General features: G+C 44.5%; 1 protein-coding gene across 9 annotated transcripts in view; it reads right to left on the bottom strand.

The window, feature by feature from the left end:
* ACACB (acetyl-CoA carboxylase beta) overlaps window positions 1–21,208 on the bottom strand; it is a 2,187,049-nt gene that overhangs the window by 1,398,609 nt on the left and 767,232 nt on the right. For all 9 annotated transcript variants that reach the window (XM_085633342.1, XM_085633341.1, XM_085633344.1 and 6 more), the window contains one exon: window positions 15,289–15,434. In XM_085633342.1, coding sequence (XP_085489468.1) covers window positions 15,289–15,434 — 146 coding nt within the window. The remainder of the gene's footprint in view (window positions 1–15,288; window positions 15,435–21,208) is intronic.

Raw genomic sequence — 21,208 nt, 5'->3', positions numbered from 1 at the left:
CAGTGTTAATGGCTGAGGATCACGAAGGAAGTAAATGTAAAGAAAAAATGAAACCTATGGGTGGAACAGGAGTAGGATGTGATGAATCTGACGATGAGTTATTAGAAGACATTTTAGTTAAAACACCTCCGCCCTATCAAGAGAATGTTAGAGATACAACTCCAAGTGCGCCAATGATGGGAACTCCCTTAGTTCCGCAGGTTCTGTGTGATCCAACAGTCACCCGAATATTACAGGAAAAAGAAAGGGATGCATTGAATAAGACAAAAGAAGAAATAATTCAGAAAATAAATCAGTTAGGGTTGAATGCTGAAGCATTGATAGTACCAGTAACAATCTGTCCTGTTATTCCTTTGTATGGTGATAAATGAGACACCTCGAAATTACAAACCGTGACAAACCCACAGAATAGTGCTAGAAAAGAGGTGGTGGTGTTAGAGGATCAAACTAGTGAGACTGGTTCGAATGTGTCGTTATAAGATCTCCCAAATATTGAGACAGTAACAAACTCCGAAGAGAATTTTATCCGTAAATACAAGAAGGAAAGAACTGACTGTCACTCCAGTAGCAGGGAATTATATAGGGTTTTCATCAGAAGATTTATAGGAATGGGCAAAAGGAATAGAAAAGAAAAAACCCCAACCACAGAAAATAGATGTAAGTAAATTGCGAGTGGATTTGGAAGAGATGATTATTGGCACCATAGGTTCAGACAGATTGGGTTCATATGGAGTTGAGGAATTGTTTCTGTGCAAGAGTATAAAATGGAGAACGAAGAATCTTCACAAGAAAATAGTGGAGGTAGCTTCAGAATTTGGAATAGATATAGAGAAGTCCTCTTTTAATATTCAGTCGTATTTGTTGTTTGAACCTGGTGGCTATGATAGATTACTACTAACTCGTTTCAGATGTAATATCTATCATAGGCTTGTGAGTTTCCCATGTATAAATGATTGGTCACGAACCTTAGGCCCATGTCCGTGTGACAATTGTTCAGAGCAATCGACTTTACATGTCCTTTTATTTTGCAAATTTTATAGTAACTTGAGGAAAGTCTGGCTTGTCCCAACAATGAGGGAGTTGGGTCTGAGACAATGTCTTCCAGCCTTTCTCGTGCTGCAATTACTGGATGATATCAACAGGGCATGGAGGATATGTATGTTTTTAAAGAAAGTACTTAATCACAGGAAAACAATTGTATTGTAATCACGGATTTTAATATGTTCTTTTAGTATGAAGACTTCCAACTGTGTATACATTTTTTCTTTTAAAAGTCTTTTATAACTTTTAAATATCTATTGTAAATATGTACTTTTATGATCGTCTTACAAAGCAATCGAATAAAGTCATTTCTGATTCTATGGGACATTTTGTATATAGGTTTGTGTATGGATTGAGATCATAAATTAGTCCGATGATTCAACAGTATATGCTTTGCTGGCAAAGCAAGCCCATAGACGACATCTTGAATATGCGAAGTATTGTAGTGATGATATTGATGCAAAACACAAAAAGTTGAAAGAGAAAATGATGTGGGCACAAATAAAGTTGGCAGAACACCAAGAGGCAAATCCTGGTTCTCAAAATGACAACTAGATGAATGGTCAGAATCAGACTAGTCAAATGTTAAATGGAAACAAAGGAAGAGGACGAATGAGTAGAGAAGAAGCGAAAAAGAAATATCCTTGTCACACGTGCGGAATGCATGGACATTGAAAGAATGAGTGTAGAAATGTTCAACAGAGTATTGGGGTAAATCAAATTTTAAATCCACAGATGCAGAATGAGGTGGTGTTGTGAACCAGCAACAACAGCAGCAGCAGGTAGTTACTCCTCAGTTGCAGCTGCCACAAGCCCCTATGCCCAACCATGTGAGCGCTCAAAGGGCAGAGAAACAGTGCGAACACCTGATTTTGTGGAGAAAGTGGTAAGAATACACAAACGATTGAACAATAATGGATGCAAAGTAATGAGTGATTCGGACGAGTCTCAATGACGGTGCCTGAGGGAGGAGGAAGAGTGCGTGCTTGGCGCATCTTTGGCGGTAGATCAGTCAGGTCCATTTTTTGATGGGAAAGTTGAAGAAAATGACATCACTTATCTAGTGGATACTGGTGCTACCCGTTCTACTGTGAGAGCAGCAGAAATTCCAAACCTACCCCTCTTGTGAGAAACTAACCAAGTTGTAGGAGTCTCAAATAAAGACCCCAGTCACAAAACCAGTAGAAGTGAATATTGGAAATTTCAGAGACATGCATCAGTTTGTGGTATGTGATTTGAGTCCGGTAAACCTGATGGGGAGGGATTTGCTGTGTAAAATAAATTGCACTATCTTCTGTACACCTGATAGTATTGCTTTCCAAACACCTGATGAAGATGTTGCTTTTAAAATGATGCTAGCGAAACAAGGGACAGAGGTGGATGAGATGTTTTCACTTCCTACTGTAAGCAGTTTGCCTGATGAGCTGAAAAACACAGTGAGATCAAATGTGTGGGATTTTTCTGGAAAAGAAAATGGTCTGATGGCAAATGTAGACCCAATTAAAATAATGGTAAAAAAGGGTGCAATTTATCCGAATACACCCCAATACAGAGTCTAGAGGTAAAAAGCAGGAATTGCTCCAGTAATTGATCAAATGATTGAGCAAGGTATTTTGAAAGAGATAATGAGCAGTCCTTGTAACTCACCAATCATGGGGATTAAGAGGCATAGTGGCAAGTATAGGATAGTGCAAGATTTGAGGAAGATTAATAAGTTAGTAGTACCCTGTTGTCCAGTAGTACCTAATCCAGCAGTGATTTTGTATCAGATGCCTTGGGATGCACATTGGTGCACGGTGATTCATTTGTGCCATGCTTCTTTTCGATTCCTTTACATCCGGATAGCCAATATCTTTTTGCATTCCGGTTCGGAGACTGTATTTTGGCATGGTGCCGAGTTCCTCAAGGGTACACAGAGAGCCCATCGATTTTTAACCAGATTTTTGAAAAAGTCCCCGGAGAAATTGGTTATGCCAGGAAATTCGGTTTTGGTTCAGTACATTGATGACCTATTAGTGGCATCAAAGACAAGAGAAGCTTGTGTCACTGACACAATTGCTTTACTGAACCAACAAGCAGAAGGAGGACACAAAGTGTCGCCAGAAAAGGAAAATGCTACTTACCAGTATGCATCTGTTCTTGGCATGTAGAGCTGCAGATTCACACACTGTGCATAGATCGCCATCTGGTGTTGGGCCCTGATGTTTGAACTTTGTTGTTGTCTTGGAAAGTCTTTGGAAGTCACGAGATAGGTGGCTCCTCCTTTGGACAATAGTGCGCATGGGCATCAACTCCATCGTCAGATTGTTTTTTTGCCAATAAGGGAAATGATCGAGTTTTATGAGAAACAGAAATAGATGTCCATGTATGCTGTATCTAAACAAGATAATACTGGGACAGATAAAGGCAGCCGGGGATGTGGGCGGGCGTGTGTGGATCTGCAGCTCTACATGCCAAGAACAGATGCATACTGGTAAGTAGCATTTTACATTCGAGGCATATGAGCTGCAGATCACACACTGTGCATAGATTGCATAGCAGTACTCCTCCTTACCGGAGGCCACCAATATCTGTTGAAGTAGTTTGAAATAGCGTTTTGAGTACAGCTTGGCCCACACTAGCTTTTTGTTTTGCCTGCACATCTACACAGTAGTGGTTTGTGAATGTGTGCGGTGTAGACCATGTAGCTGCTTTGCAGATGTCATCTAAGGGAATGTTCCCTAAGAATGCCATTGAAGCCCCTATCTTTAGAGTAGAGTGGGCTTTAGGGGGAAGGTCCTGTATTTTCACACCCTCCCTAAAGTGCATAAACCTCCCAGACCCCCTCCTGGGAGACCCATTGTCTCCGGTATTAACTCCCTACTAGAACCTCTATCGAGGTACTGTGACTTCTTTCTGAAACCCATGGTGCAAAAGGCCTCTACTTATATCCAGGATACAAAGCATCTCCTGGGCATTCTCAAAGACATCACCTTTGACCCCACGACGGAACTCCTGGTGGGTCTCGATATTGAGAGCCTCTACACGAGCATCCCCCAAGACGCCACCATCCAAGTTCTTGCGGAGATGCTCTTTGCAAACCCCTGGAGCTACGCTACTCGCAGACACTATCATTCAGTGTGCAACCCTAGCGCTGAAAGAAAACTTTTTTGAGTACGAAGGCAAGATATACTAACAAACCAACGGTACCAGCATGGGTAGTGTTTTCGCTCCAAGCGTGGCGGGTTTATACGTATATCACTTTGAACTTACGCACATCCTGGGCAACACCAATCCATTCAGTTCTAATATTAGACTGTGGCGTCGCTACATCGATGACATCCTCCTCATATGGAGGGGCTCCACAGAGATGTTGCTTGCCTATACCACCTGGCTCAATGCCCGGGACAACTTCTTAAGGTTCACTCATACAGCCAGTCCTGACTCTTTGGACTTCCTTGACCTGACTATTAGGAGCGAGAACAGCGTTCTCACCACCACCACTTTCCATAAACCCACTGCCAAGAACTCCTTGCTACACTTCAACAGCTTTCACCCCAGACCTCTGCGGGAAAACCTACCATTTGGCCAGTTTCTCCGCCTCCGCAGAAACTGTAGCTCTACTACCGATTACAAACACCAAGCGGCTGACCTTTCAGTGAAGCTACAACAGAGGGGCTACCCACGCAAGGTTGTTGAAACAACGAATAAAAGGGCTCACAACCAGAACCGCGATGCCCTGTTGGAAGACTACACCAAGGCGGATTCCACTGCCCCCCTCACCTGTGTTACCACCATTAATACTGCCAGCAATCAAATGATGAAGATCATTAGAAAAAACTGGCTTATCCTGAATACTGGTACTAGAAACTGGGATCCACCTTTATTTGCACACAAACGAGCTGCCAGCTTAAAAGATCGCCTGGTCTCTACACGGCCTAAACTCAAAGAACCCATCCGCAACACTATCTGCGACAGTTGGGGCCTCCCAAAAGTCACTGGGCACTACCCTTGTGGGGATTGCAGCATCTGTCATGTCACTAGACCATCCAAAAACCTGGACTTGGAACCAGACAAGGTGTGGTACCAACAAAAACACACTTAACTGCAACTCCACACATGTGGTATACCTGATTCAATGTCCCTGCAACCTCAGGTACATTGGCATGACTACTCGAAAAGTGAGGCTAAGGATTGTGGAACACTGCAGCACAATTCGTTGCAAAAAAACAATGAGCAAATTGACCAGCCACTACGCTGAACGGGGTCATACCCCCAATGACATGTACTGGACTGTGATTGAACAATTTAACCCTACCCAGGATAACATGGCGAAGTTTCTTCTTGACAAGGAGCAACGCTGGGTATACCGCCTGTCCACCCATGTGGAAGGTCTTAATGACCAGATACCTTGAAATACCCAGAATAATTGAGATCGTCCCTCCACACTTGCGCTTCTTCTGTTTTATTTTTGCTTTTATTTTATTATTATTTTTTTCATTATTTTTTTCCTAATATTTTTTAAATGTTTTTTTCATTATATTTGGTTTCACTTTTGACTTCTTCTGTGATTTGCAGTTGACATAAGTAACTTCACGCTACTCCTTACCCACTCTGGAGGCACTGCCCATGAACCACACATACATGCCTCTTTGTCGGTTACGTGCGCGATTTACCCCCGGCTTTTGGCCTCTCTGCTTATGCGCATAATACACTCGCCACATTGCTTGGCATGTGCGAGCTGCACTTCACTGCCGATGCGCGGTTACACACCTTCTGTGTGACGCACTGGTCTTATTAGTCCTTTTAGACTTTCTTTTCTTTTTGCACGGTACTTTACCGGTCCCTGTGTGTCTGTCTTCCGTTTCTTTCTTTTTTTACAGACACCTGCCTGTTAATTGCCTGCAGCTGCTCCCCACACCTGAGCGCTATATTGGCAGGTCTGCTATTTAAGCCTCAGCTTCCTCTGCTCATAACCCAACCACGGAGTCGGAGAGAGGCCACACAGGTTTGCAGTATGAGCTCTGTCAGCTACAAGTAGGTGGGATCTAATCTCTGACCGGCTTTGATTCCTTTGCCGGTTAAGTTTATTTACTTCCCCCTCTTTTGGTGCCTTTCTCTCTCTTTTTTTACCCTGTCCAGATGGTAGCTGTGACAGAATGCCCCTACTCCTGACTCATGGAGCCGGCCCCTTTAATCTTTGGTGTAAGCATTGATGGGTTCATTCTAGTTTTTTTGTTCACCATGTTTTTACCGTGTCCTTGAGCCACTAAACACATTACCGCGTATTTTTTGCGTGCACCGCCACTTATAGCACGCTTTTGACACTGCCTCACGTGCCGTACTGCTCTGCACCTCCACCGCGGTATACCATGTCACTCATGTTACTTGATATTGCTTGAGGCTAACATTATATGTGGTATGTTTTGTGTATGTTTGTCTTTTCCCTCCCACAGGATTGGAGATAAGAGGAATACCCTCTCTGCCAGTTAAGGCGCCTTAGCGTGTGCCGCACATAGACGGCTATACACACTCTGTTAGACCTGTCCTCTCACCTTCCACTTTCTTGGTCCTGATGAAAGCCAGCCCCAGTTTCCAGGCACTGGCTGAAACATGTTGACCCCACTGGATGGTGGCGGCCATTGATACCTCCTTAGCCATCCCCTGCCTCCTTTTAATGCTGCCCATGGCCCATTATTAAATAATTCTAATTGGTTTTTGGAACCAGAGGGACAGCTTTTAAATATACACGCACTACACCATCACTGCACACTCACCTTGACAATAAACCAGCTCCGCTGCAATTGCAGGCGTCGCAGCACACTTGGGATACATTCGGTACCCCTAGTGGTGGCCGATGATGAAGCATGCCACCAACTAGGTTGGTGGGTGAGGCCTTTCTTAAAAACCTAAATGGTTTCCCTTGACTAAAGAGACTATTCTGTTTCTTCATATCTACATACACATATCCCCCTCGACCGTGGGGCTAGTTCCTTTTGATTTTCTACTTTAGGGGGAATAGACCGTGTACATTTTGCATTGTGATAGCAAATTTGTATACATTTGACGATCCACCTTGCAATGCCAGATTTTGATATGGGATTGCCTTTATGTGGTGGTGAGAAGGATACAAAAAGTTGTTTTGTTTTGTGAAAAGGTTTTGCTCTGTCAATATAGTAAAGGAGTGCTCTTTTTACGTCTAGGGTATGAAGAGCTCTTTCTGCTACTGTTTGTGGTTGCGAGAAGAACACTGGAAACACAACAGATTGGTTGAGATGGAAGGGAGAAAAAACTTTAGGAAGGAATTTGGGATTTGTCCTGAGAACCAGTTTGTTATGATGGAGTTGTAAAAATGGTTCTTGAATAGTTAGTGCCTGTAGCTCACTGACTCTTCTAAGAGATGTAATAGCTACAAGGAAAGCGGCTTTCCATGTAAGAAATTGTAGCTCGCATTTATGTAGAGGTTCGAATGGAGGACCCATTAATCTTGTGAGAACGAGGTTTAAATTCCACACTGGGGAGGGAGGTACCCTGGGAGGAATTATTCTTTTGAGGCCTTCCATGAATGCTTTAATGGCAGGCACCCTGAACAGTGACAGATGTTGTCCATTTTGTAGGTAAGCTGCAATGGCAGCAAGATGTAATCTAATTGATGTGTAATAATAATAATACCGAAGCTTATAGAGCGCGACAGCTACCCCAAACAGGGGTGTCCCGGCGCTGACAGTAGAGGAAGCTAGATTGACCTAGAAAGGTGAGAAAAGACCGGCCTCCGAAAACCCCTTAAGCCGAGCCGAAGAGCCATGTTTTCAGGGCTTTACGAAAACAGGATTCTGAACTAGCCAACCGTAAGTGGCTCCCAGACGTGATTTTCTGAAGCGGGAGGGGTTTAGCAGGTTGAGAGAGTTGGAGCGTAGCGCCCGATTCTGCTTGTAGGGGCATATTCTGTCCTTCTGGTAGCGAGGGCAATTCCCGTGCAGGGCCCTATAGGCCAGGGTCATTGCCTTAAAAATGATTCTTTTCTCGACCGGTAGCCAATGAAGCAACTGGAGGTGCGGAGAGACATGATGTCGGAAAGGGATCCGGCGAACCAGTCTCGCAGCCGCATTCTGAACCAGCTGGAGACGTTGGATGGCGTATTTGGGGAGACCTAGATAGAGGCCATTCGCGTAGTCCAGTCTAGATGTGACTGTGGCATGGACTACTATTTTCCTGCAGTCTTCCGGAAGGAGATGCAGAATTTTCCGTAAGTTTTTTAGTTTTCTGAAACAGGTTGCGGAGACCTGCTGAATTTGGGCTAGGAGAGAGAGATCAGATTCTCACCTTACACCAAAGTTACGAATGCAGTTAGTGGGGGAAGGTGGGGGTCCCATTTCCTCTGGCCACCATAGATCCGCATCGGGGGACGCCGCCCACACCGAAGAACATGACTTCGGTCTTTCCTGCGTTAAGCTTTAATTTATTAGCGTTCATCCAAATGGCTATGTCACGTAGGCAGCCTTTGAAGTTCATGAAAGCCTCAGCGGACTGCTCCTTAAAAGAGAAGAACAGCTGGGTGTCTTCGGCGTAGGAAATCGCTTTCACACCCCAGTTGTTGATCAATGAGAAGAGCGGAGCCAGATAAAGGTTGAAAAGTAATGGGTTCAGGGCGGAGCCCTGAGGGACTCCACACCATAGTGGAAGTGGGGAAGATTCAAATGGCTTGAGGGCGACCCTCTGCGTGCGTCCGCTCAGGAAGGAAGACAGCCAAGCCAGAGCCTTTCCTCCAAATCCTGCACCATGTAGTCTCTTGACCAGTATGGAGTGGTCCACGGTATCTAAGGCCGCCGACAGATCCAGGAGCACCAGTAGAGAAGAGGCTCCTGAATCCAGCGACCATCTTATCGACTCAGCTACCTCAAGGAGGGTGATTCCTGTGCTGAAACCTGCCCTAAAGCCTGATTGTGTATCATGTAAAACTCCGCTTTGCTCAATGAAAGTGGACATTTGTCGTTGCACTAGTTTCTCGAGCATTTTACCAGGGGCAGGGAGTAGGGAAATGGGTCTCAGGTTGCTGAGATCATTCGGATCCCCATTTGGTTTCTTTTTTAAAGGTAAAAGTGTAGCATGTTTCCATGTGTCAGGGAAAGTGCCAGTAGACAGTGAAGAGTTCCATAACTGGAGGAGCGTGTCCACTAGGGGGGAGGATAGTATTTTCCACAGTTTGGGCGGGCAAGGGTCAACTGGTGCACCGGAGTGGCAGTTCTGAATGGCCGCTAGCGCTTCCGTAGAGGATATAGGCGTGAAATAGCTAAATAGCGGAGCCATTAACTTGGAAGGGGGTGTGTCTGATTCTTTAGTTGGTGCTGATGGGCCGAAAGAGTCATAGACCTTTAAAAGTTTGCTATCGAAGTGGTGAGCGATTTTGTTGCACAAGGCGTGAGTAGGTGTCATATTGGACTCTATTGCCGTGAGATTAAAGAATGATTTAACTACTTTAAACACCTCGCTCCAGGAATTGTCAGCATTCACAATGCGGTTAACGAAGTAGTCTCTCCTAGCAGCTTTGATGTCTCTATGAAAAACTTTTAAAGCCTTTTTGTAAGATGTCTTGGCTAGGACGTCGTAGCTCACTCTCCACAAGCGTTCGAGTCTCTTGCATTTGCTTTTGGACTCTTTGAGGGTGTGGGAGAACCAGGGGGCAGTGGGTATGCTAGATTACATCTTTGAAGATGCAGTAGGTAGAATATGATGTGCTGCGTGGAGGCATCTAGAGGATTGATGTTGTTATTGTTACAGTATACAACCAATCTTTTCAACTTGGCTGCATAACAGGCCAGAGTTTTGGGGCGCCTAGCTTCTTTGATGACGTTCATGCAATCAGGTGGAAGATTGAGATAACCAAACTCTATGACTTCAGGAGCCAGATCACCAGGTTGAGCTGTGCTAGATCTAGGTGTCTGATCTCTCCATGGTTCTGTGTTAAGAGCTGTGGGGAGATGCGTAGTTTTTGGTGCTGGACTAGTGATAGTTCCAGCAATGTTGTGTACCAGGGTTGTCTGGCCCATGTTGGAGCAACTAGGATCAGTGTTAGCGACTGTTGTTGCAGCTTGCGCACCACTAATGGAATGAGTGGGAGAGGTGGAAAAGCGTACGTAAATCTGCCTGACCAGTTCCATATCGCATTGCCTTTGGACAATGGGTGTGGATATCTGGCGGCGAAGCATGGGCATTTTGTGTTGTAATGTGTGGCAAAGAGATATATCTATGGCTGCCCCCACATTTGGAAGAACGGTTGAATAACATGTGGGTGAAGTTCCCACTCGTAAATCTGTTGTGTCTGCCGACTTAACAGATCTGCCATGTGATTTTGAATTCCTGGGAGATGTTGGGCTAACAGGATTATGTTTTGAGGAATGTCCCATCTCCATATGCTCTGTGCTAGTTGAGAGAGTGCGTCCCCCCTGTTTTTGTAAATAGTACATTGCTGTCATATTGTCCGTGTGGCCTAAGACAGCTTTGCCTGATATCTGTATCTGGAATGATTTTAATGCCAGGAAGAGTGCTAGTAACTCCAAATGATTGATGTGGAGTAGTCTTTGCTGAGGTGTTCATGTGCCCCGTATGGTGTGATGAAGATGATGAGCTCCCCAGCCGGTGAGCGATACGTCTGCTGTTAGCACAATCTGTGGAACCAGCTCTATGAACGGTTGCCCTTTGGAAAGGTTTTGGGTGTTCCACCACTGCAGAGAGCGATGTGTGCGGCCGTCCATCAACACCAGATCTGTTAATTGACCTTAAGCTTGGTTCCACTGACGTGCCAGGCATTCCTGTAAGGGGCGCATCTGGAGTCTTGCATGAGGTACTATGAATATGCAAGAGGCCATCATCCCTATGAGTTGCATGAACACTCGAGCTGGGAGTGAGTGTTGCGGCTGGAATCTTGTTATAAGGGCTTGCATGCTTACTACCCTGGCTGGGCTGGGATAAGCAAGGTCCTTTGAGGTGTTTATTGTGGCACCCAGATATTGTTGGATGTGGGATGGTTGGAGGTGCGATTTTGCGAGGTTTATGGTAAACCCTAAATCGTGAAGTAGTTAGATTGTGGCGTGTGTGTGATTTACACAGTGGGTATGCGACTTGGCTTTTATGAGCCAGTCGTCCAAATATGGGAAGACGTGAATTTGATGTCTTCTTAGGTGGGCTGCCACCACTGCCAGACATTTTGTGAAGACTCTGGGTGCTGTGGTGACTCCGAATTGGAGAACCTTGAACTGGTAATGCTGTCCGTCCACCACAAACTGAAGATATTTCCTGTGAGCAGGGTGAATCGGAATGTGGAAGTAGGCGTCCTTGAGATGTAATGTGGCAAGGAAGTCGCCTTCTTTGAGTAGCGGGAGGACCTGTTGAAGAGTGACCATGTGGAAATGGTCTGATTATATGTAGAGGTTTAATGGCCAGAGGTCCAAATGGGCCTCAGAGTTCCGTCCTTCTTTGCAATAAGGAAGTTCAGGAAGTAAACCCCTGTGTTTTGGTGATGAAGGGGAACTGGTTCTATGGCATGTTTTTGTAAGAGGGAAAGTACTTATGTTTTAGAAGCGTTAAGTGGTCTGTTGACATTGGACGCTGTTTGGGTGGTATGTTTGGGGGAGTGGAAGTGAGCTCTAGGCAGTAACCTGATTGGATGATTTGTCTCACCCACCTGTTTGTGCTGATGTCGTTCCAGACAGGTAGGAACTGTAGCAACCTTCCACCGACCGGAGTAGAGTGGTCGGGGGGGGGGGGGGATGGGGGGGGGGGAGGGTGGAGGGAAGTCATTGTTTAGGGGTGTAGGCGGTACGAGTATTAATATTTTTGCCTCTACCCTTGTTGTTATTGCCCCTGTAGCCTCCTCTATAGTAGCCTCTGTTAGATGAGGTCTGAGTGGAACTCTTGTAGGAAGTGGAGGGGTTATCAGTGGCAAAACCTCTAGAGGCTCCCCTATAAGAGGAGCGACGAAAGGAACTCCTGGGAGCTTGCGATTGCAAAGCTCTCATTGATTTGGCAGTGTCGGTATCCTTTTTCATCTTTTCTAAAGATAAATCTACAGTGGGCCCAAATAAGTGTTCCTGGTCAAATGGTTGATTTAATATGGTGGTTTGAACCTCGGGTTTAAAGCTGGAAATGTGTAGCCAGGCATGTCTGCGTAAAAGGACACTGGTATTAATAGCTCGGGATGCTGTATCTGCAGCATCCAGAGCACAACAAATGGAAGTATTAGTTATGAGCTTGCCTTCCTGGATGAGATCATTAGCTCATGTTTTGTATTGGTCTGGAAGGTGTTGTGTAGTGTCTCTAGCTCGTCGTAGTGTGCCCTATCAAATCTTGCGAGCAAAGCCTGTGTGTTGGCAATCCTCCATATGTTAGCTGCTTGGGATGCCGTTCTTTTACTAGACGCGTCCAGCAGTTTTGATTCTTTATCAGGAGGTGGAGCATCTCTAGTGGTTTGTGAATTAGCCCTTTTCCTGGCATTGGAGACCACTAAGGAATCTAAGGCTACTTGTCCTTTAATATAAACAGGATCAGCTGGAACTGCTTTGTACTTTTTTTCTACCTTGGGGTTAATGACTCTGGCCCTTACAGGGTCCTTAAACACTTTAGGAGCGTGTTTGATTACCCCTTTTAACATTGGGAGAATGGCAGTGGACCTTTGGGATGGTGAAATAAGTGTCCATGAGGAAATCTTCCTCTACAGGGTCTTTGTGTAAGTTCAACCCGTGATTTTCTGCTGCCCTGTGTATAAGCTGAGTGAACCCTATAGTGTCCTCAGGAGGGGATGGCCTAGCTGGGTAGATGTCGTCCTGAGGTGTGTCTGGGACATCTGGTGCGTCATAATCCTCTCATGGGTCTTTTGGGATACCAGGAGGACTGGGTTCCCCTAAAGGTTGATCATCCCCTAGGTCTTCAGAGGGGTCATCATCATCCGGAGGTGGAGGAGATGGTGAGAGGGGTGAATATGGGATAGGAGAGTGGTGTGGAGAAGGAGGTGGAGAAGGAATCCTTAAAGGAGGAGTTGCAATGTCTTTTTTTTTTTTAAAGGAAGTGGAGCTGGTACAGGTTTGTCCATTTTCCGTTTCTTTGAAGGGCTAAGGATGAGTTGACCTGTTTTAGGGTCTTTTTGAAGTGTTTTTTGTGTTGGATCCAGTCGAAAAAGCTCCTACTATGATGTGTGCTCCCCATTCCAGCAAAAATGCATCTGTCACCACTGTAATTTTTAAGTGTGGAAGGGAGAAGGGCCTGCAGATGTACCAACTGTGTTTTAGCGATCATCACTGTAGCACTAGAGCCATCTCCTCCGTGACCTGGATGGCTTGGGTCAGAATGCCTTGATGCTGGACCACCTGACGTTTAGAATCCATTGCTGCTCCCACATATGCAATATGGTGTATGGCTTATGAGACAATGAAGTCGGCTAAGGGGCCAGGAAGCCTTGATGCTGCTCCCACCGTGATCTAGGATTGTGGCCTGGTCTACTGAGATCCTAGCCATGAATGTCCTGGACTTGTTGCAGGGGAGAGAATCATTTAATTCTATTGTCTCCAGGATTGCTCTAATGAATAGAAGTCTCTGCAAAGGAGTCGGGTGGGACTTCAGCTATAGTCAACCCCAACAATGACAAACAGGTTTGTAGTTGTCCGGAGGAGGCCCGTGACAGACTGTTTCGAGCCCACATTCAATAGCCAGTCATCAGGGTACAAGTATACAAATATCCCAGACCTCCGAAAGATGGGCAGTGGGCAGAGCCATCACTGTCGTGAACACCCAAGTGGCGCTGGTGAGGCTGAAAGGAAGCTAGCACAGAAAAGTGGAAACTGCTTCTGGCCTGCCTTGCACCATAGATAATGTATGTGGACTGCAGAACAGGTATATGAAAATACTTCCCCTGTAGGACCAAGGACATCATCCAGTCACCAGGGTCCAAAGCAGACAGGATCTAGGCTAGCGTGAGCATTTCAAATTTGTCCTTCTACAGGAAGGCATTCAGAGGCTGAAGATCTAAAATAGGCCAGAGGCGCCTCGCCTTTCTTCTTTATGAGGAAATAGTAAAAATAACAACCCGCTCTTCTTTATGAGTCTCAAACGCTCTCTATGGCACCTTTGGAGAGCACCAGCCACATATCTTGTGACAGAATGGACTGCTGTACAGCAAAAATCTACTCTGGTGTGGGAGGAACATTGGGAGGGGTAGAAAGATAAGGTAGGCTGTGCCATTTTGAACTACTTTCTAGACCTATCTGTCTGACATGATGGATCTCCAAACTGGGAGGAAATTTGGAATACCACCCCCTACCAGTTGGGCATGCACCACTAAGGGCTAACTAAAGCAATTTAGTGACCACTGTAAAAGGGGAAAAAGTTATCAGAGGACCAATATCCCTGCTGGCCTGCATTCTGCCTGCGAAACCAAAGACCATAGCCTCAAAAGGACAGGGAGTTTCCAAGGTTCACTGGGAGTGCCGGCATTTCACTGGCCATGTCCCACAGAACAAGTGTGTAACAAGCCAGCAAACCAACAGCATTCACGGATCACAATTGTAAACTGGTGAAAGAAAAAAATGTGCCTGCCAAACACCTCAATTCTCTTGGATCCTCTGCCCAGATGAGTGGTTAGAAATGAGTTTGGATTCTCCTTACTGGTCGAGGCCTGCACTAGAAGGCTATCTGGAGTGGGATGCTTGGTGAGAAAATCCAGCTGGTCTGTGATGTCAGGCCACCTGCCTATTCACACACAGGCAAGAATAAGGCTTCAACAAAGAAGCCATCAAAGTACCAGTGAAAGCATTGTTAAAGAGGAAGAAAGGGCTTCGAAACAGCTGACCCAGGCTGTAACACATCTGACCCACCACTGCAAACCACTCTTTCCATTGATGGTCCAAATGAGTCAAGCTCACTAGCATTCTATAAATCAATGTATAAGGCATCAGTATTGAGCAAGTCATCCCCATCAACCCTCTGCCATAAACCTCTTTATTCCCACTTTACACTTTCATGCTACATGTCAGTATTTGTTCTCCACATGAAATAACAAGTGATAGACAATCCTAATAAACGTATTCAGAAAGTACTTGTGGATCAAACACGTGAACAGAACGTATAAACCTTTTGAAACTAATGCCATGCTTTCACAAGAGCTCATAAAATGGTTAAGAAACCACTCTCTTTTGACACACTTTGATGAGCTAACTTGCATACTGAAAGTAAATACTTTTTCTAGTCACAAAATACTCAACAAAAATGATTAAAACTTACCTTTCAATTTCTTCTTTCATATAGGTGGTGTAACTGTTTCCATCATAAGAAAGCAACAGACCACCGTCACTCAACCTATGTACATCAACCTCAATATGAGAATCATTCATAATGATGACATATGTGGTCAGGGACTGTCGTGCAACCTGTAGAAATACAAGTGTTTTGCCTTTATTAAAGAAAACATACGCAAACCTTACTGGTGACTTTCACTTTTTCTATCTTGAGCATTACAAGATTTGAAACTACAAATTTGACAAATACAGGGATTAACCTTAAAATTTGTAGATGAAAGTTGTGTGCTGTTTGAGCACGTTGTCTTTAAAAGAAATATCTGCCACCATTTTTAAAATAAACTGGAATTTGAGTATGAGGCCCGAAGTTGAGAATAGTCTAGAAGTAGGGTCTTCCTATAACTTGTAACAAAACTTAAAAGCTTGAAATGAAGTAATGTGTTTTAGTACTATTAAACACAGGTAATGGTTCGCAAGATTTTTTTTATTTTTAAATCAGCCCCTTATTCTGAAGGATACTTCTTTTTTTAAAATTTTATTTCAATAAGATTTTATTGAGATTTTTGTTATATAAAAACAAAACAGAAACACACAAAACTAAACAAGTAGACACGAGGAAACATAGAACATGCACAATGTCTGTAAAGTATACAGTCTGAGGTACCTTCCGCTTCCCTCTGTTTCTTTATAGGCTGCCCTACCCCTCTATTCTAGTAAGGGGTCACGGGTCTCTTTGTCGAACATATCTAGCGCGGGAGCCCCCCGCAGGAGATAATTTTCAGGGTTACCTATAGTGCTATCTGGCTCTAGGAGGACCATTTGTCCCTCCAATAATTATGGAAGGGGAACTAGGTATCAGCTACGGTGAAGACGCTGTGTCTGATATTCTAAGAGCACCGTCACTCTTGGTTACCGACGGCTGCATAGCTTCAGGTTCCCAGTCGGATGACTGGACGAATTTAACAACTTTGAAGAAAGAATGGTTGAAAATAACCATACATGGGGCCATGATGACCGAGTACCTTAGGGCTAACATCGCCCCTAATGGTCTCATCGTCAACCTAGTACCCCGTTTGTTCCTGGATGATCCATTATTCAAGAAAGAATGGTCCCTGGTGTCGTGGAAATGCACCAGGGACTTATTGGTACTTATTATAGGGACAGCCAAGAGATTGGCTGACTCCATTCTTGCACGTATTCAAGACCTTGAAAGCACTATGAAACCTGTCACTCAATCTGCTATTTTTAAAACCAAATTAGCAGAGATTAATCAGGAGATTTCTGAAAGTAGGGAGTTTTTGTTAAAACAAAAAATAACGAAACTACAGAAAGATATCGCCAGATTTGACAAAGAGAGAGTATTTCCTTATCTGAAAGCAGATTATACTTCCAACAAGACAGGCTATTCAAGTGATGAGGACTCTAATCACAGCAGAAGAGGTTCATCTAGCGAATCCAGTACAGGGAGTTGGAACAACAGGAACCAGAGAAAGACCAATACACGGGTATACCACAACCAAGGTGGACCCATGTTTCCTGTCCCCCCTCAACCTCCGTTTTGGCAATACCCCATGTTTCCTCAATACCCGCCACAATTCTATCCTGGTAACAACCCGAAACCTTTTTTAGGCAGAGGTTGGGGCAGAGGAAGAGGGCGAAGGCGAGGACAACAGCAAACTACACCACATGTCCAGTGGCAAGATCAACCTCAACCTCAGCCACAAATGGAAACCCGGAGCAAAAGGAGGGGTCAGAGGGATTAGTCATTAACCTCTCCCATAGATCCCTCAGCAACACAGAGGAGGATGTCAAAGAAAGGTCTGGGCTTCGTACCTACTCCTAGAGTAGATAAATTCGAGTTGATTTGCGAGGTCCAGAATTTCTTCCGAAAAATACGCCTCAAAGCATTTTTCCATGACGAACCTGCTACTGAACTCAGTGACACTGGCCTACATAAGGCTTCCACCTTTACCCCTTCAAACAGCATGATTCCCTCGGAGGTCCTTACCTTCGAGAAGGCTGTACTAAAAGACCTGGACAAAGTACAGAGTAGAAATGTTGTATACAACAACTTTACTCGCAAAGAAAGGGAAGCGGCCAGGACACTAGCAGCTGATACCACTATCACCATCAAACAGGCTGACAAGGGAGGGGCGACAGTAATCCAGTCCACCAGTGATTATGAAATAGAATGCTTACGACAACTTGGGGATAGAAAATACTATACACCCATCGACACTGATCCCACGCCGAGATTACATTTAACAATAGCTAGTAAGGTTTTGGAGGCCGAAGCCAACGGCTGGATCACGAAAAAAGAAGCAGACTTTCTTATCACTACCAAACCGGTCGTACCTTATTTCTATACACTACCTAAGGTACATAAAGGCATCATCCCTATCCCTGGTAGACCGATTGTCTCTGGTATTGGGTCCCACCTGGAACCTTTATCTAAATTCTGTGATTACTTCCTACAACCCCTAGTGAAAGAGACACCATCCTACGTCAGGGATACAACTGACATTTTGAACATTATTGAGGGGATACAGAATACCGAAAATGTTGACCTACTAGTGACCCTTGACGTAGAGGCCCTCTACACCAATATTCCGCAACAAGCTACTCTGACGGTGATAGAGGCTGCCCTACAGAAAAGGGAATGGACATCTCCCACTCCCATAACATTCATCATGGATCTGGCAACATTAGCTCTCACTGAGAACTATTTTGCATTTAAAAACAACCTTTACCATCAGTCCCAAGGTACTTCGATGGGGAGTACCTTCGCTCCCAGTGTAGCCTGCCTGTATATGGCAGCTTTTGAAGAGGCAGTGATAATGAACGTGGACAACCCCTTCGGGCCGAACTTAACCCTGTGGAAAAGATACATCGATGATGTCATGATCTTATGGAAAGGGGATTTAACAACCTGCAACAAATTCTGTGAATGGATCAACACTAAAAATCAGTTTTTGAAATTCACAAGTCACATCTCTGACTCTGATATCCCTTTCCTAGATTTAAACATCAGACTGACACCCACAGGGTTGAGTACTACTCTCTACAGAAAACCCACTGACAAGAACAGTTTACTTCTCTACAACAGTCACCACCCTAAGGCCCTACGAGATAACTTGCCTTTTGGCCAATTCCTTCGACTCAGGAGAAATTGTAGCTCTGTCACAGACTACAAAATTGAGGCCAACATCCTCTCAGGGAATTTGATACAAAGAGGCTATCCTCCCCGAGTAATTCACAACTCAATGAAGAGGGCCAGAAATAACAATCGCGAGGCCCTTTTGGAAGTGAGAACAAAAGACACCAGAGAAATCATTACTTGTGTAACATCCTTTACACCAGAGTCCAACAATCTTAAAAAAGTGATAAAGAAACATTGGGGAATACTATCCGCAGGTACACTTATGATTCCCCCACCACGTTTCGCTTTTAAAAGGACTAACAATCTGAAAGACACCTTGATACACACGAGACCAAAGAAACAAACAACTTCAGCACATAACACCCTCTGGAATCTTCCCCCTGTACAGGGTCACTATACCTGCGGAGGGTGCTCTTGCTGTGGACAAACTATTGTGGCAAAATCTATTCGCCTCACTGCCACTTTCGAATGGGTCCTGAAAAGACATACAAATTGTAATTCCACTAACTGTATTTATCTACTAATTTGCCCATGCGATCTCTATTATATAGGGATGACGACACGAGCAGTGAAAACACGTATCACCGAACATAAAAGCAACATTAGATGTGGCAAATCTAACACGAAACTTTACAGTCATTACCTTGCATGTAAACATAGCCCGACAGATCTACATTGGATTGTCCTTGAAAGCCAGCCCGGAATGTCTCAACATTCCTTGTTCAGGCTAGAACAACGCTGGGTACATCGCCTTTCATTGGATAGACTTGGCCTCAACGATGACATACCTTGGTCAACGATATCTAATCGATAGGACTCCGTACCAGCAGTAGTGTTGAGGTGGCAGGATAGTACTAGTACCACCTATGATCTTACTGATACTTGGTCCTTAATGTTGACCTACATTTGCACCACCGCACCATGAGCCTGTGATTCAGCTACCATAACATAGACGGATGTTTGCATCACTGACTTTGGCATTGCTTCTTACACTAATAGAGCCAAAATCCCGTCTATCAGCCTTTCTTGCCTCATTGACACACACCACTCCATCATGGCCCCCGGTTTGGGTTACCTAACTAACCAGATCGGGCAAGAACCACCGAAAATAGACACTACATATGGGGTGCTTATCTGGGTGAAATTTATTACTATAGCATACTTCCGTGGCTAGCCTCTCCCGATACTATTACGCTCCATGGGGTAATTACTCATTCCCTTCAGCGTAGTATGTAAAACACCTTTTGACGACTACAACATGGCGCCCATAATAAACGCCTTTTCAAACCCGGCATGACATACACTCTTTTAGTGTTTGTTGCTAAAGACGTGTCATCGTCACACATTACCAACCGCTGGCTTATCAGAAAATACACCTAGCTAGTGATTGGTGCGATGGACGTGACATCATCACACGTGACCTGCTCCTAACCAATCCTTGTTTGAATAAAATACAGCGTCACCGACCCATTTCCCAGCTTCCGGGTTCGGCGACGCGGGCAGGTTTACTCACCTCCAGGGGATTTTTGCCAAGTAAGTACACCCTGGGTTTCTTGAGGATTTATTCGGACGTGTGTTTCCAAACATTAGATACCCGTTGGGGCACTCTAGACACCTTTAGGATAACCGCACTTTTTATCGGGTCTCTGTCCATCCCCGGGACACATTTGGATTGCTGCAATGCAATGCCTTTGAGCTGCTCTATCTCATAGGACTCTGTACTGGTCATTATCAGGATCATTACGGGTCTATGAATGTGACTTCTCCACATCTTGGGCGCGATTCCTTCAACACGCACATTTGCACTGTGACATCACGCTAAGGATTGCAAGGACTAATTCGGGCACACACTGAGTCAGAAACTGCTGCCTGTACTCACACTCATTTTTGTGTTCTATAATTGATCATAGGCTTTTTTATGATCCAATCGGGACATGCACTCCTTTGTCTCGTCTTCGGTTAGCTGCACCTGGTTAACCACGTTATAGATCATAGTATTATAGCACACGAGAGGTGTCACACGCTTAAGCAATATGTTTATGAGACACCAGAGATGGAGATCTCTCCCATGTGACCTTGCTAACTTCTTTTTTGCCTATGCCTCTACTTCTTCTCTCTACAATATCATTATACCATAGGGAACGAATGTGTTTCTCCCCCTGTTGACGCGCCATGCACCTGATGATGAGCTTTTTATAAAAAGAAATGGTGAGTCTAAACGTAACCATGATTTGTTCTCTACAATTGAAATAATGGTTGTGTTACTAACCAGAGCCTTGCTATGCTTCCTGTTTTAACCGTTTTACCTTGTCCTGATAAATCATATATTGGTTGATTGGTCAATAACCAGTTAGTAGTCCAGTATAATTTCAGTCTGGATTATATCAAATGGATCACTGCTTTACTGAACTAGTGGTGATTGACTAATTCTTTTAAATGTTTTACAGATGCCAAGGGTGGCTGTTGGTTTATATTTTTTTCCAATTTTCCTTTTCTTTAGGTGACCCCTTTTATAAACAATACATCAGGTAGGGGCACCCATTAAGGGTTGACTAACATACTATTTTTCACCCTTGTTTTCACACCACACTGTAGATAGTTTTTGAGCACACTTCACTTTAGTATTATAGGTCCTGACGAAGCGCCATGAGATCCCTCTGACTGACTGGGCGCGAAACATGTTGACCAGAAGAGTAGAGCGTAGTTAGCCACTCCTCCTTTGTGAGCAAATATAGCTTTGACGCCA

Source organism: Triturus cristatus, chromosome 11 (genome assembly GCF_964204655.1).
Source record: "Triturus cristatus chromosome 11, aTriCri1.1, whole genome shotgun sequence".
NCBI classification, from domain to species: Eukaryota; Metazoa; Chordata; class Amphibia; order Caudata; family Salamandridae; genus Triturus; species Triturus cristatus.
This window is presented reverse-complemented; position numbering and strand designations above follow the sequence as displayed.